The sequence below is a fragment of the Chelmon rostratus genome, chromosome 4 (assembly GCF_017976325.1).
Source record: "Chelmon rostratus isolate fCheRos1 chromosome 4, fCheRos1.pri, whole genome shotgun sequence".
Classification (NCBI taxonomy): Eukaryota; Metazoa; Chordata; class Actinopteri; order Chaetodontiformes; family Chaetodontidae; genus Chelmon; species Chelmon rostratus.
Window position 1 is genome coordinate 6150688 of NC_055661.1, and position 26560 is coordinate 6177247.

General features: G+C 42.0%; 1 protein-coding gene across 1 annotated transcript; it reads right to left on the reverse strand.

The window, feature by feature from the left end:
• Positions 1-674: 674 nt before the first annotated feature.
• Positions 675-24946, reverse strand: LOC121605355 (thiamine transporter 1-like). Its single transcript, XM_041935235.1, has 7 exons — positions 24828-24946; positions 23646-23706; positions 14108-14230; positions 6797-7553; positions 2471-2663; positions 1207-1348; positions 675-827 (listed from the first exon to the last, which is right to left on the reverse strand). Exons 1-7 carry the CDS (start codon positions 24944-24946, stop codon positions 675-677), a joined length of 1548 nt encoding a protein of 515 aa, XP_041791169.1.
• Between the last annotated feature and the right edge of the window lie 1614 nt (positions 24947-26560).

Below are 26560 nucleotides of genomic sequence, written 5' to 3' on the forward strand. Positions count from 1 at the left end.
CATGCCAGCCTGCCGGTTCTGCTTCAGCGTCGACCGTGTTTGGATATTTCTTTCATCAATCAACAACCAACAACAGCATTCGACCCACGGTGGATCAGGCTCATGACTGAATGCAATTAATGCACTGAATGAAAATATCACATCATTAACTTACATACATTATTTAATAAAACATTTCAGATTTGTAATTGAATACATTTTGAATTATTGATTAAGAATGATACTTGCTGATATGCCACTGCATAGTAGAAACAAAATAGATTTCAGCATTTCAGCACATTAACTGTAAAGCCTCAAACAGTCCAAAACTTGTAATAAACCTATTCTGACATACATACAGATTGATGGTCTGTCATTTGTGTGTTCAGATTAAACCATGACAAGCTGCCATGTAGCCTTATCCTTGTTTTATATTGTTGAGGTACTGCCCTCTAGTGTTTGGATATAGGGATTGCGTGTTCACGATTTGAGCCACAGCACCTGTGTAGAATCAATTAGTTGAATCCTACTGATGACACCCTGATAAATAACTCAACCACAGATGAACATGTATGTACAGTGTCTCCAAATATTTTTTTTTCACGTTGCTGCTGATTGCTGCTGATTGCCGCTGATTGCTGCTGCTGTAATAACTTATTCCAGCTATGATGAAAGTCCTCATGCTCCTCTGTGTCTCAGAGGGTCAGAGGATGTGAGGCTCCTGGCAGGTTGGTGGCTCTCTCTGCGTGGTTTCCTCCAGCGGGACGTTTCAGGCGGAGCACAGTGTACACACCTCTGACTGTGAACAGCAGGGAAATGGCAGCAAAGTACGAGGCGTAGATAAGAAACTGAAATGAAATGTGAGGATTACTTGCACTGTGGATGATGGCTTATAAATTAATGAATTTGTTCATCCAATTATTCTCTTTCGTCTCTTGTGGTCTGTCTCTCTCTGTAAATTCAGTGAATGCCCTCCAGACAGCATCGTTTTGTTCTGAGGCTTTTTATCAGCACTTTTCATTTTCTTTATTCAATTTCCTTATTCATGAGTAGTTTCTTTCCTTCTCCTTTGTATTAATATTCCTCAATTTCTTACTTACTGTAAAAAACACTTTGTAAGCTCAGTTTTAAAAAGTTCACCCGTCTCAATCCTTAACTAACACTGTATTAACAAATACAATATAAAGATATTAAACATGTTATATGCACAGACGTATCGTACAGTACCTGCGAGGTGATGGTGAGCGTTAGAGACTTTGTGTTGATGATGATGGCGGTGAGGACACTCTGGAGCAATGTGCCCACAAAATTATTCATGCCGTATACCAGTGCGTAGCGCCTCCTGTTCAGCATCTTGGCTATCTGAAATCTGGGATATGCATGTAAGAGATGCTCCCCAGTAAGATGAAGGGGGGTGCCGTTAGTGTTGCAGCTATTTGGTCATTGGACAAATTTAAATTTTGAGCTGATGACAGGGCAAATGAAGCATTAGTGGATCACCAAAGTCACTTCTATTCATCCTGAGGTGGACACGAATGCCTGCATTTCCTGTCAACAGAGGCATTTCACTCAAAACCACAAATTTAACCCTCATGGTGGCACTTAAGAAAAAGTTAAGGGATCACCAAAATTAGCAGAATACATCGTCTGGAGCGATTCAAGTCTGAACTACATTTAGTGCCAGTCCATCAGTTAGATGTTCAAATATTTCTTTGGATATGGCAAAACTTTGACCTTCTTCTGGCACAAAAAGAACAGTCAGTGGATGGTCAAAGTTAAAGGGTTCATCCCGCGGGGACATGGATATCTGTCAATGTAAATTTCATGGCAATCCATGAAGAGGTTGGAAAGATGGCTCACATTAAAATAAAAATGTCAACCTCATGGAGAGAAAAAGTCAGACGATCAGTAATCAATGATGTCAGTAGGCTTCATCCTCCAGGGACCATGACGGCAGTCTATCCAATGGTTGTTGAGATATTTCAGTGGCGTTGCTATCTCTAGGTAAAAATGATTTGACTGAAAGTATGGAATTTAGTCCTAGACAGCGTGGATAAGATAGATGTGAGTGTCAGAATGATGAGACTGAAGAAAAACAGCCCAGATTGACAGATGGAATTATTCCTTTAACGTTTGGTGGTAGTGGTGGGTGTAACTGATGTGATTGATCATGCTCAGGGTGGAAATCTTTACACGAGCTCGTTACGAAGCACGGCTGGAGCCCAAATTAACCGAAAAAGTCCAAATAAAAAGCTAAACGAACCGGCTCAAAGAGTCAGTAAATCAAAGTTGTCATTAGCTGTGCGACAACATTAAACAGGGTTTGGATATTTGGAGGCTTTTGGAATGCTCTCCTTTCGCATCAGAAACATAACAGCCCATAATGCATAACAGGGACACATCTAGAAGCTCTACCCAGTAAATTCATGCATGTGTTCACACCAAGTATTTCGGGATTATTCAACTGTGGTCCCCATGTGTGCATTCTTACGTGCAGATGGTGGTGAGCTGCAAGTAAACTGCTTTGAAGAGGAAGAAGCATGTGTAGCTGATCCAGATGTTGTCAGTCAGATCCATTAGGAATATAGCCCCAGTGATCAGGAATGTGAAACCCCCCAGGAGCAGTTCCCCCCACAAAGACCACTCCAGAGACACGTGTCCCACAGCAGCAGTGGCTGCAGCTCCTAAAGGAGAACACAGTCGCCCTGTGGGTTAGTGCATCACTGCGGGGTAGCTGAGGAGGAGCAAAACATGGCAAAGAGGGACCTCGGAGACCATTAAATACACCGCCGGGCTGATGTGTAATTATTGGTCCAATTTTTTCATTTAGGCACAACACAAAACAGTATCAAAAACAATTCACTGTATCTCCCTGATGCTTCTTATTCTTGCGTCAATTTTGAGACAAATTCCGAATTCAGCACATTACTACAAAACATATAATTACATTATACCTGGGTGACGACAGAAAAATAACATGTTAGTGAATGATCAGACCAAATAAAACATAGATTTTAGTTCATATAGATAGATATGGATTAAAGAAAATGAACAAAGCGACTTCAGCTTGCACGGCACGGCTGTGGTGGTTGGCAGGCTTTGCCTTGGTCAAGAGGTTCTGAAATGGTCACTCTCATAAATATTAACTGTCCAGACTTCCATCTGTTCAACGGCAGAAAACAACTTGGACACACAGACTTTATGAAGGAGAAGGTAAGATAGCTGCTCACATGGTTGGTATGTTATGCATATCGTGTTTTTGCTGGTTTTTGTTATCTGCGAGAAATTTTAAAAAGTAATTTTAAGTAATTCATTATTGAAATTAAATTAAATTTTGTTTCACAGTTCATCCATCACATAGTCACTCAAAGAGTAAAGGAACATTTCATAATTAATCATCATCATTGTGATATGATCTTTAATAGCAGGAAAACACACTATAGATAAAATTCCAGGTTGATCTCTGAGCAGGTAACTATCATTTTGGAAAGTGATGATTCTCGTTTCAGCCACAAGGTGGCACAGTGCAGCCCTGATACTGACATGGCTCCTTTCACCACATGTGAGCCGTTCTCCCTGTGGATGGGTATAAAGTCGGGGACTGTGACTCTGGAGCGTTGATTATTTTAGGACCCTTGTCCCTTTTTTCTTCCTCTTTTTGTCCTTTGGCATTCCTCCTGGTTTTGTCCCCTTGGTCTCCGTCACTTCCTCTCACATAAATTAACTCACATATGCATCACATTTTCTCCATAACTCCTGCTGCCATGTCAAGCCTTTCTTGTAATTGCTGATGGTTAAATAAAAAATAAAATCTGAGTCGCATTTAATGAGGTGAGTGTAAACAGGGAAATCCCAGACTCCCCAGAGTCATGGATCCATTTCCACAGAGCTCTTTATCCACTGGATTATAAAGAGAGGTTCACTTTAATTACTTCGCTCTTTTAAATGTGTACATTTCCTCTGATTCCACGGTACGTGAGTACTAATCGTACAACATGGACACCACCCGGGCCAGTCTGTGTATTTAACATGTTCTTAATCAATGCCCCTGACTCCGACTAGCAGAGGGGGGTCAAATGGAGACTGAATAATTAGACCAAATTCCACAGCAGTGTCAACTGGAGGCTTAGCGGGGTCAGCAGGAGCCATCTGTACAGCTTCATAGAGAGGGATCAATAATGCAGCTGGGCTCTACAGTATGTTCAAACAGCAGGAGTGCTCATATCTCAGTTTAATTGGTTAAATGTTTGTATAATTTCAGCAAGATGAACTTAAAGGGATCTTGGAAGTAGGCATTATAACATCAAAATCCTGTCCCCTAAAAATGACATAAATAAACTGTAAGGTGCAGAATCATTCAGTATGGATGCCATTCCTGCACTGGACCTTAAAGTTATAATGTCAAAGATTTTCCTTTAAATTCATGCCACTATGTATCGCCGAAGGCGGTAACACGAAGGTGACTGAGCCTTTGGTCGACTGATGAAAGTATTGTAATATTTATATATTTGCAGTTTTACAAACTGGTTGTTGTGACACTGCTTTTTTAAGTTACTGTTAATGCTAACTGCACATTTCCTACTGCTGCGTCTTCACATTAAAAACATTTAACTGCAGAAATACTTTACTGCTTTAGCTTTGCACCGCTGTCGTTCATCAAAAGAGTGTCTACAATACATACACTTATACAATATACAATTAATATCGTATTTCCTTCAGTATCTGTTCTTATGATACAGTGTTGTTGTTTTCAACAGAGTTTTGATTAAAGGGGTATTGCGGAGATTTTGTGTTGAACTTTCATGAAGTTGGGATGCTTGCGAGGGACAGATTAATAAGAGTCACCAGCCACGCTGTGAGGCTGTACTTAGCGCAGCGGTGCTTTGGCTGATGGAGTGCCATTAGCTCTGGAAGTACTTAGTTAGAAACAAAAGTGGGGGACAAATTGAAATTTTGACCTGGTGATGGTGCTAATTCATCCTGAGGGGAATCTTAATGTGTGTACCAAATTGAATGCCAATCCATCTAACAGCTGTTAAGACATTTCACTCAAAACAACAAATGTTAACCTCATGGTGGTGCTGGAGGAAAGTCAGAAGATCAACTGGGATATTTAAGTCTGGACCAAAGAAGTGGACAGACTGACATCCGCAGAGCCACACAGCTAACGGCGCTGAAAGAATGAATGCAGCAGAGGCCAAGATGTGCTGGCTTTCAGTCCCTAGCGTGGCTCAAGCTTAAAGCTCCTATTTCAGATGATCTATTTGAATACCAATTTCAATCACCTCTGGTTAAGACTTCCTCTAAATGCCCCCATCTTTCAAACTCCATCCATGGTTTGTAACATCGGCTTTCTATTAAAAATTTGTATTCTTCAAGCCCAAATCAAATTAACCCCGATGTCGTTTTCGCTGTGACATCAGTAGTTTCATCGTGTCTGTAGTTTTGAAGACTCAAAAACAGGCTGCATGCCGGTCACACTGAACTGTTTTGCAACACGTGTGGCGCAGGTGGGGAAAAATATGTGACTTCATGCTGCTGGGTTGTCCACGTTGCTCAGATAACATCACTCTGCATGTGAGGGAGTAGAAATTGAATTTGCACACTTTGAGCTCCAGTGTGTGGCCCGAATCCGGACGGAAATATATTCAGCATGCAGTCTCATGCCAGATTAAATGGGAAAAAAAGCGCGGACACCCCTGACCTGGGGAGGAGAATGTCCTGACTGAAATGATGTTCTAAATACATTATCCATTGACTTCCTGTAAATATGTTTGAAGTGTAAATGACTTGTTGAAGCTGCTTTAGAGCACACAGGAATAGTTGGGTCGAGGTTCCCTGTAACTCCTTCTCCTTGAACATCACACTGTAGAAAACAATATAACTGAACAAAACTCAGTTTGTTCTGCATGCACATTTGGTTTTATCTTAATATTAATGAGCTACTTGTTTTCAAGCCCCAGGACATACAGTTATTAATATGCTGAATATGAAAATGGTGTTGTTCTTTTGTGCCATATTTTATCATGTCGGTAATCCATATGCATATTTTCCCTATCGGTTTCTACCAGGTTTTTTCCTCAGGGATGTTTTCTAAGTGTGGAACAGAGAGAATACAACAAGAATCTTTGGGGAAATATCTGACATGGGCCCTACAGCTTGACTGCATGTTGGGCAGAACCATTTACAAGTGAAAGGCATACAGCTGGATGTGGTTTACACAGAGTAATTGCCTTTGGTTTCTGGGGAATACAGGAATGTATCAGTACTATAATCAATAAAAGTGCACTGGCTGGATGGCAGCAGCTGCTATACCCATCTGGGGATGAGAGCAGGCAATTAAATAGTCTAATTAATGCTGTTACTATTGTCTTCTGTGCCATGGGGATTGTGAAATACTGATAGTAGAAGGGGATTGTGTTTTCTTTCTGTCTATTTATTCAATTATTTTTTGTAGCGAAATGTGTGTAACACCCATAAGCTTTAATGAAAATGTTTGGACTTTACAAGAGCCTGAACCAGTTCTGTTAAGCCGGCTATGCAGCGGTTGCCATTCAGAATTAATCACTTCGTAATTCTTGTTGGGTTCGGAGTGACAGTGAAAAAAAACTAAACACTGAGGACAATCAGCGGAGGAAGAAGTATTCAGATCCTCGGATTCGGAGCAATAGTTCGACATTTTTGATAATATGCAGATTTGTAAATTCATACAGCTTAAAGCAACTGTGCACCGTCACTTTCTACTGCTGGGAGAAAAAGATATAAAACATAACAACTGAAATAGTTGAGCAATACAAATCAGTGGTGCGTTACCTACCTGACAATGTGCTGACGGCGTCCACTACTCCATTGTAGGCTGTGAAGTTATGGGGCTGCATATTTACCCAGAGGAGCTGGACGTAGCTTGTGACCTGATAAAAGCAGCATCTCCCTGTAGCTGCCCATATGCAGAAGGAGACCACGGCCATAGAAGAATAGCATTTCTTACAGTCCAATGCGAGCCTTCTGAGCATCCTTCCGACATGCTTGGCAGCCGTCATGCTTTTCACCCTGAGGAAAAAGTCCTGGCTTTGAGATTTGGGGGTGTCCTCACCTGAGTTTCCCTGTTGAGTGGAGTGTGTTCCCGTAAGAAATAAACTAGTCTTAGGCACGGGCAGGAAAAATGAGGTTATCAGTGCTACGGAGACAGAGATGAGAGTTAGAAAAGCTAAGCAGTACAAGGACACTCCAGCCAAAGACACAAGCAGCTGAGCCAGCAGGGCACCCGCAGCGTAGCCCAGCAGTACGGCCACTTTGACGTAACTGGTCACTCTCTGATAACAGCAGGCCCGGACCATGCTGTAAATGTAGGAGAAATAGGCCACATCTGCTGCCACGGCGATGCTGTAGCAGAAGAAGGCCAACTGAGCCGAGCGGACCCCGGAGCCAAACAGTACCAGCAGATACATTGTGACATAGGTGAGCCCCTGGAGGATGATTACAGGCTTGTACCTGAGGAAGTCGGTCACCAGGAGGACTGGGACGAGGAGAACCAGGCTGGAGTAAGTCCACACAGGATACACCTGTCTATTCACCTGGACATGGAGGAAGGCAAAAAGAGACCTAATTATAATTTAGAAAATGATGCCTAACTGCTGTTTGCAAGAGTATGTGATGACAGTAGCACAGCGAGGCAGTTCCACCTCTATTCACCGTCAGTGAAAAATTGCTCCTGCATGCACACAATGGAACAGGAAGGAGCACGAATGAGGCTCATGATGTGACAAGTTGGTACATTTTGATATTATGCAAATAAGCACAATGGCAGCAGCTTGAAAGCCAGGTCCTTTGAAGCAAAATATGGTGCTTTAATTGTCATGAAGTTGTTTTTTGTGTCCCACTGTGGCCTTGATGGAAATATTATTTCAAATCTTTCAAATCTGCAACCGATGTCTCCTTCAGCTCCTGAGTCACAAATCAATGTATGTAAATGATGGCGTTCCAAATGTGCACCATTACTTCCAGTGCATGAAAATGTTTTTTTTAAGCTTTGCTAGGCTTTATCTTAGGCTCAAAAAAACGTTGTTATTGCTCTTCAATAGACCATATTCACACATCGACCACTTATCTCTGTCATTAAGCTCAGGGTGGGAAGCTCAAACGCTCTTATCAAAAGAAAAGTCATACTGCTGTGTTCCAGGTGGTGAGTCGTATAAACATGGGAATATGACGAGTCGTTATCTTTTCACCACTTCCTGGTTAATCAGCAGCCAGAAAGACAAAACAGAGGGACAATGGACCACATTTCAAGATAAAACAACCCACTGTCTGATCATACCCTGATATTGTTCTTCTATAGCTGTTCATTTACATTCAGTCATTACCTCTCTATAGAACAGTTGTCATTGGTAATGGTGGAGTCCACCATCCCTGCAAAGGATTCAGATTGTCTATAAACACAAGGGATTCAAAGGAAACAATTAACTTTCTTAAATAACTGCTAATGCAAACTGAACATTTGGATTTTTTGGTCGGGAGTAATGAAACAAGAAGAGATGAAGAGTTGCAGGTGACAGGCTGAACACCTCCAACTCAGCAAGGCAACCTTCACCCTGTCTATTGTTAGGAAAACGACTTGAAATCAGATTGCAATTATTAGTTTGTAATGAATATTAATTCATCTGTCCCCCCAGAAATGTATATGGTGTCCCCCTGAATTTTCTTTATGCCACCACACGGTCATACCTCCCTCTCGACCAGCTCTTTGGCTCTGCAGGGGCCGTGGGGGTTACTTTTTTTCTGTTTTGGCCTCATCAGAGGTGTTGTGAGAATCTTGAAACACTAGACTGCTTAGCCCAGCCCAGAAGTCTTTCAGCTTTCACCTGATAATCGTACTGTTTTTAGGTTATTTTAGAGTAATATGAATATAAGATGTGAGCTCTAGCAGAAGCTTCCAGTCTGCTGGCTTTCACAACATGGAATCAAATAAACAAAATGAGTGCACCCTGAGATCTCGATCAGCTTCATTGTTATTTTTATCTACAGCAGCAGGAGACAAAACGCTCAGAAAAAGTAAGAGCCTTGGCGTCGATGCAGCCGTCATACGCTGTATTGTATGTTGAAAACGCTTGTTCCATTTTGAAAATGCGACCCAGCTCTCATAGCTTCTGCTTCCTTTTGAACTGTAACACATAATGAACTGTGCTAGCTCTGTGTCTTATCTGTCCATCTGATCCCCTCCTCTTCTTCACCTCTCTTTGGTGTCTGTCTGTCGCCCTCCTCATCTCCTCTGTCCTCTCCTCCTCGTCTCTTCTCCCCTCTCTTGTTCTGGTCAGAAAAACGAGGCAATCAGCATATGCCAACCAAAATCTAACCGAATGTCTCATCATTTTATAGACTTGATTTAGTATTTGAAAACACCAACCAGTATCAGACTATACAAGGCAAACCAATAATGGACTATTCCATCCTATAGGGGCTAAACAGTCTTCAAAGCTCATTATTCCGTATGGGCTGACTGTACTGGATGGCAGCTACAGGCTAATATTCAATGCAGCAACAGACTGTGTGTACATCAGTCTCCATCTACAACTATGTATTATTTACTGCACTGTGAACAATGGATTCTGTGCTTCCTCCATCTGATAACATCCATCTTCACAGCCTCATCCCTTCCTCTGCTGCTGCTCTCTCCAGTTCTTTCTCTGTCTCTGATGATTTGCATAGCTATAATCATAAGAGAACCACTGAGCTGGACTAACTAGCTATATCGAACCAGCCCTCTTCTTCACCAACCTGAGCTTGGGGATGAGGCAGTCTCACGTTCTGACTCATCTGCTGCTGCAGACTCATCTACAGTGACAGGAGACAACTCTAATATGTAATATCTTAATGCAAAAACGGCAGCATGTCAGGTTGGCAGCAGTCTTTAATGAAGGGGCTGCTTTGAGCATATCTTGGTATTTTTAAGTCATTCTTCTGTGGTATGGTTGGAACAGTAAATGGAATTTGTGGAGTCTGTACTTTGTTCACAAACAAAACTTAATTTCTATAATACAAATCTCAAAAGCCACTCAGGACCACGTGCTGAAAAGGTAATTTGCATCCGAACATTGTCGAGCATCACATGAGTACACCTTGAGAGTACCTGCCGTCATTTTGCGTGAACAAAGCGGCTCTCATCCTGCACTGTGCGTCACAAAGTGATTGTCAGCGCGGAGGTGTGAAGGACCCCATTTAGTTCCTGCAGAGGCTCTCCTGCTCTCCTCCGCCCGTACCGAACTTCAGCATTGAATTCGCTCTGCGGCGTGTAAACAGGACAGCTCCGCTGCTAATAATCGAGTTCATGCTTACGTCAGGCTGCTCTGGCTCTGCATTATTCTTTCATGCATTGAGAGAAAATAGCATGTTGGTGAGTAACAAAAAGAAGTAGGCCTAATGAATATTACAATACGGAGCCGTCCTCTAAGGTGGCATGTTGAATAATTAACACAACATGCGATTGCTTTGCTTCACACGAGTAATCTAACAACCTCAAGGATTTTACACAACTGCCTTTTGCAACAGCAATGCTGGTTAGTCAGTTAGTCTTTAATATAGGATGATATATAGAAATTGTCCTTGTATATTCTTGGCCACCAGGGGCGAAATCTTCTGAACCAGGATGCAGATCCCTGGAGGGGTCGGAGGGGATGTCGCCACATGAGATGTGAGCCATGTGAAGTGTGGCATAAGGGGGAACTGTTGCAACTGTGGAATAGACAAATCAGCATACCAGATAACATATTTATCAAACTAATTTTCTGTTGGGATGTTTCAAATAAATATTTTCAGGCAAGGGAGCTTGCAAAAATATTTAGTAAGGCAGTTCACTAGTATATAATATAAATAAATGAATTACCCTGTAGAGCTAGATTATAGTACTATAAAGGGGCACAACTCAGATCGTGAGCATGCTGCTGTAATCCAGTATATACCAGAGTATGGAGCAAAGTGGAAAGACTTCTTGCAGTTAGATATACTGTTACAACAGTGAAAATCAATGGACGTAAGTTCCTCATAGAATCTGGTTTAAATGCACTTGAAAGGCAGCAAGGAGTGACACAGTGTGGATGGAATCACTTCGTACTGTTCAGTTTCATCAAAGGGAGAGGTGGATAGCTTTCAGAAAATTTCACACATATACTGACATACGGTTTAGACGAGGCCAGTGCTTATTCTAACAATCGCATAAAATCTATGGAGGAATGTGGTACCAATATAAATGAGATATTTACTGACATGTATAAAAATAAGGACAGCAGGAAACTTCTTTCAAATTCATCCTCAAGTATTCAGTTCATTAAGAAACTTTCAGCTTGAAAGATTAGACTGAAACAGGAGAGATAATCAGGACTCGTCATTTGGGAGGAAGACTGGCTGAAGAACAGGTGGTAGATCATTTCCATATTTTTGGTGCTGCTCAGCCATGCGGTCATACTGGCAGGAGGTAGCACTTTTGGTGACAGAACTGCTCCTTTTCTGCAATCTCTTTGTGCAATATAGCAGCTCTTTAATTGGTGTTAGAGAAATATCTATTAAAGATATAATTAGCAACCAGCGATAAAGTTATAACACGGAAATGATTACAGACCGAACCTTCAACAAAGACTGGGCAGAGGTTGTGGCTAATGTTCACAGTATGGAGTGACTCGACTTTGACTTTCGCTGTAGGACTGATGCAGTTTTACAGTGCTGGTAAAGCAGATTTTGTGCGTAACCTCATGAGATGATTACTGATCTGTTATTGTATGCACTGACATTTATTTCCGTCAGCATAACGCTTGTATGGATGCATTTTGTTCCACTGCTTTCTTGTATTTTCACCTTTCTTTTAAAAAAAATACGGTAGAAATAAAATCAAAAGAAATGGTCAGAAGAAGTTTTGTGTAAACCAAATTTGAGAGCGTAGAGTCTGATAAGTGCATTTACCATCCAGAGCACTGCGTCACCCTGAAGCTGACCAGAGCTCAGAGGTCTGTCAGCTGACATGTGCTATCTCGCCTCTGGGGATGAAAACCAGTCGCTTCTACTCAATTCCAGAGGAGAATAGAAAGCGTCACCTGTGTGATCTGTGAGAGGCTGCAAATAAAATACACTTTTTGTTCTATTGTTCATTATAGTACGTTATACCATGTTCCTGGTGAATCTTTGATTCTGACTGGCTGCAGTGTGTCCATTCATTCCTGATAATGGACATTTACGAAATAGCTCCAGTGAAGCCGTCTGTTCACCGTTCGTAATAAATGTGCTGGCTACATCAGCCTGTACCGAAAATAAGTAACCATAGCAACAGGGACAGGGTCAAAGCCTCCTTTTACACTTTATTGCAACATGTTAACATGTAATTACAGCCATGATGCCAGTGTTTTTGACTTTAATTCTTGGCAGTGCAACATCAACTTTGTGGCTGATAGCTGAGCCAAAGGGTCTTTGAGCTGAGCGGACTACAAATATCTCCCATTGCCACGATTTATATCAGAGTAGTGATATTGCATGTTTCATTGCATAAGAATCTTATGGGATGGCAATGATTGTTCCAGGTGTTGCCATGGAAACTGAATTATAGCTTGTGGGAAAATTTGGATTGTGATTGCAAAACATTAAAATATAAATGAATGGTCTTAATTTCATCTTGGCTAGTGGCCAGACTCCAGGTAGGCCATCCATTACTTCCTGATACTGAGCATCATCCCTTAAATCTTAGATATCGCCTTTTCCTTACTGTGTCTGTAGAAAGTGCTGATTTGTTTTCTGTGTCTGATGAATGTGGACTGTAGCTCAGTTTGTGTTAAATGCTTACCAACGGGAAGGAAGGAAGGCTGCTTTATGTTTGATGTGTCAAAGGCGCAGTCTGTGTCTCAGATGTTCTGCTTTATAGTGGAAGGTCTGAGCAGCAGGATTGTTTGTACTTGGTTTGGCATTGTTCGACATGTATAGCGGTGTATTATATTTGTTTTTTCCCTGTCATTATGCTTTTGTTATTGTTTGTTATGTTTTGTGGTGTCTTGTAAGCCCTTGCAGGCTGGGTACCTTTCGGTGCATAACACTTTGAAAAATAAATTACTACTACTACAATGTCTGCGTTGTTTTTGGCACCTAGCATACAAGAAATTAATTTACCATTACCATATAATTGAAACAATATTAAACAGGGAAGCTTTTTCAGAATTTATTTTAGGATTTTAGAATGTAGAAATGAAGCAGTACACAGCAGAAGTATCTTAAAAATGAATGGCAATGCAGAGCTCACATTTTTAACCTTAACGAGAGTGAGGCTGAGATTATGGTTCTGACATTTTCTCCAAAGATGCATGTAAACGCTTCTGTGGGTTTTTTCTAAGAAGTGTGCTATCAGTAACCAAAGGTCACACAAGATCAAGGTGATTGGTTGATTTAACTACTCAGGAGCTTGAAACATAACAAGTAAATGTTATGCTAAATATCATGACGTAAGTATATGAGTATAAATAAAACAGTCGTGTGAATGTCCCCAAATGACCTTCGTGCACATGTTTCTGTGTAGCTCAATGACGCATTAAGTCAACAGGAATGGCCAAAAACCCCAATTTATAGTCTGTCGTGCGTTTGATTTCTTTCCTCTCACAGCTCAAGGGCAGGACAAAAGTAAAGCTGATGGCCATGACAAAGTAGCCTACATGTAAACACAGTGATGAGCAATGTTACTCAAAATATAATCACAAGTTAAAGTGGTCACGATAAAGCACAACCACCTGAATGCCACCGAAGAGATAGTGTTAACAAGTCATTGTGACCTGTATAATGATATAGAGCTACACTGACATTTACATATATTTTATACTTATTAAACTCGTGACGAGTAAGTTGTAATTTGACTCTTATTGCATTAAAGCAACTAGTTACCATAGTTTTGAGTATACATGAACACATATATGAATGTGTAAATTTCAACTGTACCTTTGAACTAAACATACATTATATATCATTCATATCTACATAACTTTGTTTACATTTATTTACATTATTCATGTTACGTTCAGTATTTGAAAGCAAAAACAGAGCAGACGTAGCCACCTCAGGCTTCCATCACTGCACACACTGTATCTCATTTCCTGGCTCAGTGCCTCACCTGCTCCGTGGTGAGATTCTTGTAAGTTCCCGTGAGAAATTCTGTCATGAAGGGCTCTATGGGCCTCATCATGGAGAAGAAACCGTAGATGCAGAGCAGCATAGTGGGGCCCACCCAATCAGCACAGCAGGGCACAAAATAGCCTGCCCGGCAAGGCCTGTTGCCGCACTCCCCGCTCCAGCAAAAACCCATCGCTCCTCTCCGGTCCCCGGGGACGTCTCGCTGTGTCCGGCGAGAGCACAGTGTAATTTAGGCTGTTTAATCTGCTGAGATATGGACGCCTCAGATAAGGCCAAGGTGAGACTGACTGTGAACACCGAGTCACCTGCTTAGCCGCTGTTGTTTCTCTCCTCAGAAGTTTTCCTGGCTGCAGTGAGACAGGAAAAAACGTGAGGCTGTGACTGAGGATACATTAAGATGAAATATGAGTTGGTGAGCCCCTGGGGCTCCAGCAGGTTATAATAAATACTGTCTCCTCCTCTGTCTTTATACAAAACACCCTCATTCCTGCAGATATTGAGGAAGGGGTGGAAGTCAAGCAGAGGAATATATATGTGAGTGTGTGCTCCATGCTGCCCAACACACACACACACACATACAGTGTGTGCATACTGTGTGCCTGCTTAGCTTCTGCCACCATTAGCCAACAGGGTCCAAAACAATGTGAATAATGCATGTAAGGTTTCAGCACCTTATTGCTCAAAAAAAACAAAAACAAAAAACATCTTTTTACAAAATATAAAATGCATCTTCTTCACGCTGCGAAATAAAAAAAAAATAAGAGTTATGTGTAGACACTTGGACACATCCACAAATATCACTCCGCTCTGGATTAAACTCAATTTTCCAAAGTAGCTCCTCTGATCTGATCATCTTAACATTCAGCGTTTTGTCTTTGTGGTTGTCATAAATAACGAGTTCATAACGTCAAAGTCAGTTTGGAGTTTGCAGGGTGGCTTGGCAGTGAATTCTTAATGCTAAGAAATAAGCAAGGCAATCATTCCCGAGATGAGAATTACTGTAGTCTGTAATTTAAAACATCCAACGGCGAATTATGACTCACCAGTGGGGTGTCAACAGAAAGCTCTGCCTCAGCTCCAACTGTCAGACTGTCTCCATGACTTAATTCTTAACATCAAGGTCAAAGAAAATATTATTCATTTTCATATATTTGGCATTTTAATATTGTCAGATTTACTGTATACGCTGTTCAGTGACTATGGCTGAAGGAAGAAGATACAAAAACACTCAATGCGACCTTTACACTCTCAAAGTAATGTTATAAGTAGTGCAAGTTTTAGTAGTGTTTTTTTTTTTTTTTCTGTTGAGGAATGTACCCGTTGGAGGTACATGTTGTAGGACCAGTAATGGAAAAGGTCAGAGGGTGATCACTTCCGTCTACAAGGCACCAGCATACCTGTCTTTTCATCCATGCGGTTGATGTTGCTGAGGTATGTGAAGCTATGTCTGATTTGGTGGTTCCATTGTGACGGAAAATGTCTGTCTTGATTATGCTCACTGGCATTGTTTATTTCCAGTGAAGGCAGTGCAGCCTTCCTGTGTGTATGAGCCATAGGGACAAGCTTGGGGAGGGATGGTGGGCGTACAAGGAGCAGGGCAAAGATAACTTGGTTCACATTTTTTGTTTCCGTGTGGTGAGGTCTAGGCAAAACAAAGCACAAACAGTTTCTGTTAAATGTGAAACAAACAGACCATGATTGTCCATTAGCCAAGTGCTGTGAGTGCTCATATAGCCATAAAAGAGTGAATAATATAGTTAATAATAGTGAACAGATATGTTTAGTACTAAAATTATTTGACCAGATACTTAAATTAACAGTGTTTCCTGATCAAACATGTAATTTGGGTGGCATTACGTGTCTTTCAAAACATATCTGCAGTTGCAAATTAGTGCACATTTTGTAGGAGGCAGTGTTTTTTAAAAGTCCCCCGTACCAGCTCTGAACTGAGGAGGGCTGAGTATAACCAGGAGCCGTGCCTCACTTGTTCTCAGTGAGACTTCCTGAATAAATAAAAACTGACTGACTAACTAAGAGTGGTTGTAGCATAATTCATCCTTTCTATGCCTCTGCGTTGGCGACAGCTGTTGCCACAGGCATCGTGTCTTCAGGTCGTCCATCTGCCCGTCCCATCCTCCAGAACGCCGTAGCTCAGAACGCCTTGAGGAAATTTCTCCGAATTTTGGCACAAACGTCCACCACTCAAGGGTGAACTGATTATGAATTTGGTGGTCAAAGGTCACAGTGACCCCATGAAACACATTTTTGGCCGTAACTCAAGAATTCAGACATTATGACAAATTTTCACACAAATGTCTCATCGGATAAAATGACAATGTGATGACATTTTATATCCAAAGGGTCACTGTGACATCATAATATTAACAACATTATTCAGCACCATAACTCAGGGACAGGCGGGCAGATTGGTTTGGTCAGATACTGAATTGGTGATCTTGGCTGTCCTCCTTGAAACTTTGCAGCAGCATCCACATTTGAAGCGTTGTCGTCCACCACAGGCTCATTGGTTCTGCTGATACTGAGCTTCAGGTGATTGTTGTTGCTCCATGTGATGAAGCTCTCTCTGTCAGTCCTCTGGAAAAACAGTCTCTGAGTGAAGACATCATGTTCCTCACTGGAAATGATCTGCTTGAATCATACATGTTAATATAGTGAAAAACATATTCAAACACATGATGACGGTGCCTCAGATACTGCACATTAAAAGCCTTAACCAGCTGTTTTACTTTACTCAAATCCACCATCATCTAATCTTTCACTCTGCCAACATTCCAGTCTCCTCAATGACAGTAGTAGTTGCATTATTAATTGTAGCTGCACTGGCAGTAGTCGTATCAGTAGTAGCAGCACTGCTCTTCCTGTCTTTCCGCTACATTTTTTCTGTGCATATAACCAACAAATGTACAAAGTAAACAGAAACTTTATTAAACCAGATATTTTATGTCACAATTTTCTTCCAACAACAGGACATTGGAAGCTTTGTGTCTGGCTCCTCTAATGCTCCTCTTTTGTTTCTCGTACTCTAATTCACCCTTTGCACAGGCAAAGTGTTTATTTTCATAAAGTATGGCTGGAGGACCAAACAGAAAGAAACAACTCCATATCGTGTTGCCTCCTTCATTTTCTACACTGTGGCTTATGAATCAACATATATTTTAAGTATTCCTTTTTTTTTCCTGTCTATTACGTTATAAAGTACAGAGACAATGAGTGTGGGTGGAATATTATTATATGTTTTTAGATACTTAAAGATACAGAATCTATTTTCCTCCTTATATTAAAACAAGACCTCAGCTTATACAGAATAGCTTCATACTTTATGCCAAAAACTCCAGACCAGACCAGACCATAACATTAACACAGCCTGACTGCAATGTGCCGAGATCACCGGATCTTAAACCCTCATCCTACTCTCTGAACTCATTACCCTCTTAATCATCTCTGACCTGCAGTCTTATTCCCGTTAATTTACAGCAGAGAGAGATGGACCTCATCCTCATTTTGAGGAGCCGGACTGCCTCATTTTCTTTTTTTCTCTGTAATATTCCGCAGTCTGCGCTGAGGCTGAAGCGATGATCGAAAGCACATGTCTTCCATTTCACTTCCCTTCCATCTGTAAGTTCACGGAGAGAGATGGTGTAAAGATATGTTAGCTGGAACAGAGTGGGGCCTTGGGAGGCAATGGCAGGTAAATGTCTGAAATTGCCTGCTGTGCTCAGCAGGGCCAAATTGAGCTCAGCGTGTTGAAGGACATCTAGAAGCTCACAGCGCCATATTGCTGTGTGTCACCTGCACCAGCTCAGAAAGAAACCCTTCGCAGAAACTGCGTGCAATGTGATTTTGAGGTGAACTTGGGCTGAGATTGACACTCTGTGGAGTAAGCTCTGAAATGCCCTGGCTGACCCTGCTATGAATGAGGAGTTTCTTCAGAGTTTGGCCTCATAGCCAACCCTTTCCAGAAACCTCACTGTAACAGCCCCGCAAAGAGAGAACATAAGAGCCTCCTCAGGCAAAGGTGAGATTTTAAAAAGTACTTCTCGTAAAGGGAAATCTTTATTCTACATACTTGTTGTCAACGCCATTGTACTTGGGTTATTCAGTATCCTGTCGGTGCCCTTGCTTAATATTTCAATTAACCTATTCATCCTTTCTTCCTCATCACTTCTGAATTGCAGCATCTGACACAGCGAGTGTTCAAAGACAACCCAGATGCATTGATTCCCAACGCTTCACAGACCAAACCCTTCCTCCGACAATCTCCTTTTTTTTTTGTTCCTTGCTGGCAAATCATATGAGGCTGCTGCAGTCAGGAGCCTGACTTTGAAAAAAACAGTGAGTGTGTGTTGGGGGAGGGTGTGTATTGAGGTGTTTGTGAGGCTCAGATAAGCATATGTGTGCAGCGGTTTGGCTGCAAAACAGAACTCCCACTGCGCTGAGCTGATAAGACGTGGAAGTTCGATGCGTTTTTTTTTTTTTTTCCCTCACCATTATGGCTCTTGTTGATTTCACTGGACAATGAGTTGTGCTTAGAATAGGGTGGCGGAAGCAAGTTTCTGGTTTAGACAATGAAGACAAACACAATTTAATCCAACACCTTACACAGTCTGTTTTTCTTTAAAATGCTGAGAATTTACATATGGCACCACTTAATTTGGAGCGTGCAATTTTGACACAGTCGTCAACAAAACTGCAAACTACATTAATCTGTTTGAGTGTTGTGGGGTAAAAATTTGCTGCTGTTGCTGGACCCTTACAATGTCTCCACATCAATGTATTCATAAATATCTAGCATCTGAGTGTTAAATAAGATAAGTAAAGTAATAAAGGTGATTACATTGATTACATAATAATACAGAATCTGCCTTAGTTGAACACCACAGACTACATCTCACTGTATTGTACCAAATAAAACTCAGAGGTACACTGCAGCCATGATAAGTTGCATACCAGTAATGGACTGTCTTAAAAAAATGAGTCCTTATTTATAAGAGTATAAGAGTGCATTTCATTCCAATGTACATGATTGAATTGATATACATCCAAATGAGTGCCGTCTGGTGGTCTGATTGAGAGCGCTAAAACATCATGCTGTAATCATCCAACTGAAGTTTTTAAAAGAAGCCTGTGGGCCAGAGGCACTAAAACACAGTCATAATCAACAACCCCGTATCACTAGATGGAGCTCTTGCGTCATCATACTCCCGCAACACCACTCCTCATCCCTGTGATGCAGGGTGCACATGACACATTTCTGACAATTCTGACAGTCTCAGCCTCTAACTCGTGAGAGGCGCAGGAAGAGCAGCACATGATTGACACGCTGATGGACAGACAAACAGCGAGAACCTCAAAACCAGCTGTCCTTGCCGCACGGCCATCTGCTGCTTCCTGTTTAATTGGATGATGAGCGCTTTGATTGGAATGCAGGCTTGATTGCTAAATATTTTGTCCTCATATGTTGTGAATTATCTTTGGGCTTTTATATACAATAGCAATAGATTGAGCATGATTAGTAATAACACTGGCGGTACAAGCAGTCAATAGATCATCGCAGTGGCTGACAACAGTTTTGATCTATTGACATGCTTGTGGTGAAGATATAACCTCACATAAAGAGCTGTGTTGTTGGCTTACAGCTAAGATGCTTTTACATTTTGTTTGTAGTACTCACCTACTGTAGTGTGGAGAAAAAAAAAAACAGGCTTGATCCTTCCAGCCCCGACCAGAATCTATAATATGATGGACACCTCCGGACGTCTGGACATCGCTGCTGTGATCAATACCAGAAAAGATATGATTCATACAGTAGAACCAATTTGTCACAGGGGCAAGTTCCTGTTTTTCATTGTCGGTCTTTGGCAGCCCAGCTGTATAATAGATATTTTCTTCTGGCATGTATAAAAAGGTGATCTCAGTTTGCACTGAAAACACTGCCATACCAAAGACTCTGACTAATTACTGACTGTGGACAGCTACACACACGAAGGAATATATTAACATTATGTTGCAGTGGCTGTAGGAATCAACCCAAATAATAAGGATAAAAAAAAAAAAAACTCAGGAGAGAGAAACTTGTGGAATTCAAATGTCACTGAATATCAATACATCAAAGGCACTGTGGAGCTCGCAAGGAGCTGCTTCCGATCAACACTTCACATTTGAGTGGACCTATGGCTGTCAGCACTGAACCCAACCCTGTGACATTTAGAAGGGGGAACGAGGAAGGTTTTCACCGCCCCATCGGACATAACAGTAATATCTCCAGGTATGTGTGACAGGGATGGTAGCGGTACCTAGAATTTCTTGCACTCAGAAGTTGACTCTCTGGCCATTCATTTTGTTTACCAGGTAATTACCCATCGTCATGGCGGCGAGAGCCTGCAGCAGCGGGGTTCTCCCGAGGCAAGGAGACACCATGAACAGCGCACGTTTGTGAAACATTAAGGAAGGTGGGTGAGAGAAAGAGTTTGGATTTCAAACCTCACTCATCTTTTTTACACGTGGATTGCCAAAGCATAATTGTAATAAATTATAAACGCAAAAGCATTTCCTTAGGATAGTAGGGACAGCTCTCAGTAAACAGTTACAGCCATGCTAGCAGCTCTGTGAGGCTGTGCTTGAGCACAGTTTGTGATGATGTTTAGCAGGTTTTTCCATGCTCACCATCATAGTTGAGTGTGTTAGCATGCTCACATCTGCTAATTAGCACTACACACAAAGTACAGCTGATGCAAAAAGGAATGTCATTAGGTTTGCAGGCATGCGGTCATAAACCAAACCAAAGTAAAAATGTGGATGATGGCGCTAGATGAAAAACGGTAATCCCTTCAATAGTTGATGAGACGTTTTGGAAAAAAACAAACATGTCAATCTCATGATTGCAGGAGAAAAAAGGAGAGGCTTCATCCTCTTTGGATCAAGAATGTCTGTGCAGATTTTAATGCCAATCCATTTTACAGCTGCCAAGATATTTTAGTTATGACCAAAGTGACCTAGCTGACAAATCTACCAACCAGCACTGCTAACCTAAAAAAAAACAAACAAAAAAACAAAATGTTTCCATGCATATTATCCTCATTCTCTCTGACATGTGTCATGCAAGAGAATTTTTTTTATCCAATTACCAAGTTCTCAGCAGGCTTGAACAGAAACCTTCTTTCTCGTTTCTTTCTTCTTCTTTCCTGCGGTGAAATTGACACGATAAGTTCCCGTCGTCCCGTCAATGCCAGAACGTCATTGGGGTTCAGCGTACTTGTAGGTCAAAGCTTTAGTTGAAATTTGGCTGTAAAACCTGAGGGGAAAACAATGGAACGACAGTGCATTGAAAATAACGGCCTTTCCGTGTGCAATGTCACAGGATGGTTCATCTATTTTACAAGCTACCAAAGTTCCAGAGGATGAGAGTGGTAAGACGGGCGGAGACGTGAAGGAAGAGACATGTTCAGCAGTTCTTAGAGCAATTTCTACTGGTCCTGTGGAGGTCACGGATGACTTAATACGACTTTATTAAGTCCTAAACAGATAAATGAATTGGAAAAAAACAACTCAATATGGCAATATTCACGCCAGTTACAACATATCTATTAGAAGCCATGCATTAAAACTCATTAGGGCTCGTTTGGAAAGGACGGGAGGTCTTTGGCACCAATCAATCAAGGTCATTGCTAAGATGGTGCCATGCCATAGCTGGAGGGCTCTTAGACTGATGAGTGTCAGCGCCTTCTGAGCGCTGGAGGGCTTATGTTCCCCTCACTGGGCTCCCCTCCTTCGCCTCCTCGCAGACGAGTCCTGTTCTGACAGAGAGAGCTGCAGGAGGAGGAAGAAATAAAAGCTGACATATCAGCATCCTCTCCACATCTTGTCAGAGTTGTCCTCTTTTGCTCCAAACCAATATCCAGAACCTCTTGTTCTCCTTTTCTCCCCCTCTTTCTCTGTCTAGTTCTCATTCCTGTCGGCTGCTTGGGCTAGCTGTGAAGAGACTGCCTTTCATTAGCTCCCTGTGTGGAGGTGTGCATGTGTGCAAGCACGCGTGAATGTGGGTGCATGAAATACTTTCTACTTTCAGTACTCCTTTACCGCTACCTCTTTCTCTGTAGCGCCAGTCTTCCTGTTTTGTTTTTTTTTGTCTTTCCAGCCTTTACCGTCTTAATTTCCCCCCTTCATTCTGTCTGCATCTTGCTTAAAGTAATAGATCCAGATTTATGGGGGTAGTCATGGCAGAGGACAAGGAGGAGAAGGAGGAAGAGGAGTATTAGGAGGAGGAGGAGGAGGAGATTATCTCAACAGTTATTTGGTGTGCTGCTTTTTTGGTTGCGAGCGTCACTCAGCTTTCCGTTTGACAGCTCTTATCCAGATCCTTCAGGGTGCTTCCTTCCGCAATCAACTAATCATATTCTTTACAGCGCTTTCTTTTGTGGGACTCTCTATTTTTGGCTCACATCCGAACAGGAAACAGTGCTTAGTGCTCGTCATTTGGGCAGAGATCTGAGAGCCGGAAAGGCTCAGGCAGGATTTGAATCCTGGTAATAATTGACATAATTGGTTGAGAAAGCAAACATTTAGGGCTCTTGACCTCCATCATGCCAGCAAGATAGATAGATAGAGGCGGACAAGGCAATCAGTTTGGTCCTTACATATGAGAAAAGGTCACAAACAGATGCTAATAGCATTGGATATCTGCAGAAATGCAAGTTTTTACTTTTAACCCCCAGGCAGTGTTCCCAGGAAATGTGCCGCTTTGTGTTTTCTATTAATTGGCAGCGCAATTTGCAGTCATTCCTATTAAGCCTTATATGTTAATGGGAAACATTAAAGAAGAAAGAGAAAGAAAAGTCGGGGGGGAGATAATCAACCAATGCTTGATTTAAGCATTAATTATTGTAATGAAAGCGGGAAATCCACTTTGAGGTCAAACCGAGCTACCTGCAGATACGTTTGGTATTGGAAGTCATACTGAATGTTATTAAAACGTCTATCTGAGAGAGGTGGAGTGCCAAATGCTGCTTTTTACTGACCTTGCCGATTGAGTTACCCTTATGCTGGTGCGCCCTCTTAACGAGATCGCCTCATTATGAATTTGTACTATATTGCTGGGCGTGTGAAAATAGCAGTCAACTCATTCTCTGTGAATTGTAGTTAGCAATCAACACACACACACACACACAAACATAAATATACATAATTTATTAGATGGTGTTCAATTATAGCAATGTTTCCTGTCTAAGACTGCATTTTAGTAACTTCAAACTCGCAGAAACATTTATTTATTTTATTCTATTTAGCTGACAGTTAACCAGCTGGTCGGCTGGAATAGTTAGCTGTTTAATCCCACCTGTGAATAACTCGAGCTCCATGTTACTCCATGACCCTGCATGTTATTCTGTGTCCTGATCTGAGTCATGTAACACATCGAGTATTAAAGTCACAGAGCGTTGCAGTGAGTTTTGACAGGCTGGTCAACTGGACCCAGAAAAGAGTGTCAGCTATTGCTAGTTAGACCTCCACCTTTTTAAAATATGCAACAAACACACCACTGAGTGTGTAGCAGATCCAGTCAGTCTGCTGTGGTTTTGGGGTTTTATTTTGAAAGTTTCTCTTCCTCATGTGTCACGTGTGGAGCGTTCCAGCCCTTTGCAATGTTTTCCCAAAGTTTTTGGCCCTTTGGATTTTAGGCTTGTTCACCTGTTTGGTCTTCCTTTTCTGGTTTTGACCCTTGCCTGTCTCACCTCGCTGCAAGCCTTATGTACGATGCCTTTTTTTGGAATAAATCATATGAAACTGCTCCAGCTCCGTAGTCTACATTTGGGTCCCCCTCTTGTTTCTGTGTACCCTGCTTGACACATTCAGCAGGTGTTGAACACCCTTACACACCCAATGGGAATCCTTGCTAATGTTAGCAAGCTCGGCTAAATGGCTTTTACTCTCAGAGCTCGATATAAACCCGGCAGCCCAATGGCTCCTGTGAAATGTTGAAAGCTCAACAGCCAGAGTTGTTTGAAAATGGGGATAAAAACACAAACGGCATTTCACCGTTTGGATATGCGATTATGATGTGCTCCAGTCAGTAGAGCGCCGCAGAAGCTGACAGCGCCTCCCTCAGCTTTGCCACCTCTCAAATGTCACCTTTACTGCAATTAAAGCTCAGTTCTTTCCAGACAGAGAAGAGATGCTAAGTCACAGTTTAATGCGTGTGTGGCTGCATACCTCCACAGCTCCATTGAAGTCTCACTTTAAAAATCCACTTTCTCTGGCATTTTTTTTTTTGACTTGGGAACATGAGCACAAGTCAACACTGAGGTGCTCCTGTGGCAGAGAGAGAAAGTCGGTATGAACTTTGCGAACTTGTAAAATGTTGGTTTGAACTGGTGCACCACTTACAGTGGTGCTAACAGCTCTGAACCAGAATACAGACCCGTGCCCTGTGCTCTTCCTCAGCCACATTTTCCATCTTTTCTAATTAATTCTCTGAGGAGCTTCACACCTGCGGGCTCTCTCTCTCTCTCTCTGTCTCTCTCTCTCGTTTCTGGCTACAGGAGACAGTAATAGATGATCGCCTACACAGAGAGAACTGTCCCAGGTCACGGGGATGGAGGAAGGTATAGGAAGTCTGAAGTTCACTGTATGGCCACTTTCACAGTAGGTTTGTTTGTTGGAGTCCACAGTTCGATTGTCACTCCTACCTGTAACCCTGCAGGTCTGCTCTCTGACTCTTCTTTACTTTCGCTCTGATCTGGTGGTCTGCTTGGCTCCTTTGGTCGGCAAAGGGCAGCTGTGCACCGCTGTCGCCTAGGAATGACATTGGTGCCTGTTTTGGCAGGTGGAGCCACAGAGCTGTTGGCAGGTGCACGCCGCCCTTGCCCAAAAGTGAATAACCAGCATGAACCAAACTTTTTTCTCACATGAAACCACACCTCAGTGAAGAGGTGTGTGTGAAAAGAACTGGTTTTACAAAGCACTGTCCAACCACTTCTGAAGACAAGTGTTCAGAATGGCTACTCTTAAATGTGGGGCAAAAAGCCTGACTGGATGAGAAAATCATAGGGATCGGGATGCACACTTTTTAGGACAGCGTCTGTGTCCAAAAAGCGTTTGTACCAATGGAAATTGACAGAAGTGGTTGTTTAAAGAATGAGAAGACAGAGCTTGAGACAGAAAGCTAACAAAGCCAAATTCTGACAGCGGAGAAGTGTGGCAGGAGGAATTTTCAGACACTGTCTGACAATCCTGTAAGTGCTTTGTTTAAAGCACACTGAAGCCTTTAATCAGATCAAATCAGATCAACAAGGAAGAAAAGACAGAAAGGGAATCAGTGGAACTACCTCATTTCCACTCCCCTCCCTGGAAAAAAAGGTATGGCTTCATACTTCGTCTCCTGTTTTCTTGCTCAGAATGCTTCTATTTCTAATAATGAAAATCCTGTTATGAAATGCATGTATGCCCATGTCTGCGAAAATGTGTCCAAGTATTTCTTGCACTTCACTGGTCTAATTAATTTGTTAGATCCCAACTATTCTAAGCTCATTCGTTCATGTGTTTACTTCTCTCTGTGTGTATGCACTTAATTACGTACTGGTAATGTAATATTAATCTGAGATTTATATAGGTTGTGTGTGACCATTCAGCCTTGGGAAAATTAGCCACTTTCTTTTTATGTTATTGCTAATTACCCGTTTCGCAAATGATGTGTGACCTGTCATCACAGTTATCTCTATATATATATATATATATATACACAAAACTGTTCACACCCTCTGCTTCATCTGCAGAAGACCGTTTGTGATTGAAACGTTGTCAAGTCCATGAAGAATTAAAGAAGGAGAGGCAGCAAGACAACAGCGTGCGGGTACTTTTCACTTCTGTTTATGAAATGCAGACATGACTTCATCTCCCACGGGAGTTTGGATGTAGTGTACCGCAGCTCGCCTGGAACCGATCCTCCGCCATCTTGTTCCAGAAAAAAGCGTTTATATTAACCAGTGTTTTAGGAAAAAACTCTTCCAGATTCAGATGCAACTGCCAGCCAGAGAGCGCCCTAAATTTCATCCCCTTAAACCGTTGGATAAGGATGCCACCTTGGCTGCTCTCACTTGGCGCCCAGTTGCTTCTGATTGGAGGCCTTCGAGCTGAGCCAATGAAGCAGAGCGTCTCGTTTGATCTGCCAGGGCTCCGTTCCCTCATCCAGACTGAACAGTGTGAAACATAAAAGGCAAAGCCAAAAAAGACATCTATAATTAGCGAGTCAGTTAGGCTTCACCTCTCCGCAGCATCGCTCTCAGCTGGCCGAGACCCCCAGTATAAACACATACAGTCACTCACACCCACTGCGCACCCCCCCCCCCACTTTAAGATTCATCTAGGCTCATGGCTTTGGTTTGTAATTGCCTCACAAGCCTGGTTACTGAGAGCCAGCCTA

Coding starts and splice junctions, on each gene's coding strand:
- LOC121605355 (XM_041935235.1), bottom strand. CDS start 24,946: ATGTCATTCCTAGGCGACAGCGGTGCACAGCTGCCCTTTGCCGACCAA. Junction 2,664..6,796: donor CGCCGTCAGCACATTGTCAG/GTAGGTAACGCA, acceptor GTTCTCCTTTAG/GAGCTGCAGCCACTGCTGCT. Junction 828..1,206: donor CGCTCACCATCACCTCGCAG/GTACTGTACGAT, acceptor ATTTCATTTCAG/TTTCTTATCTACGCCTCGTA.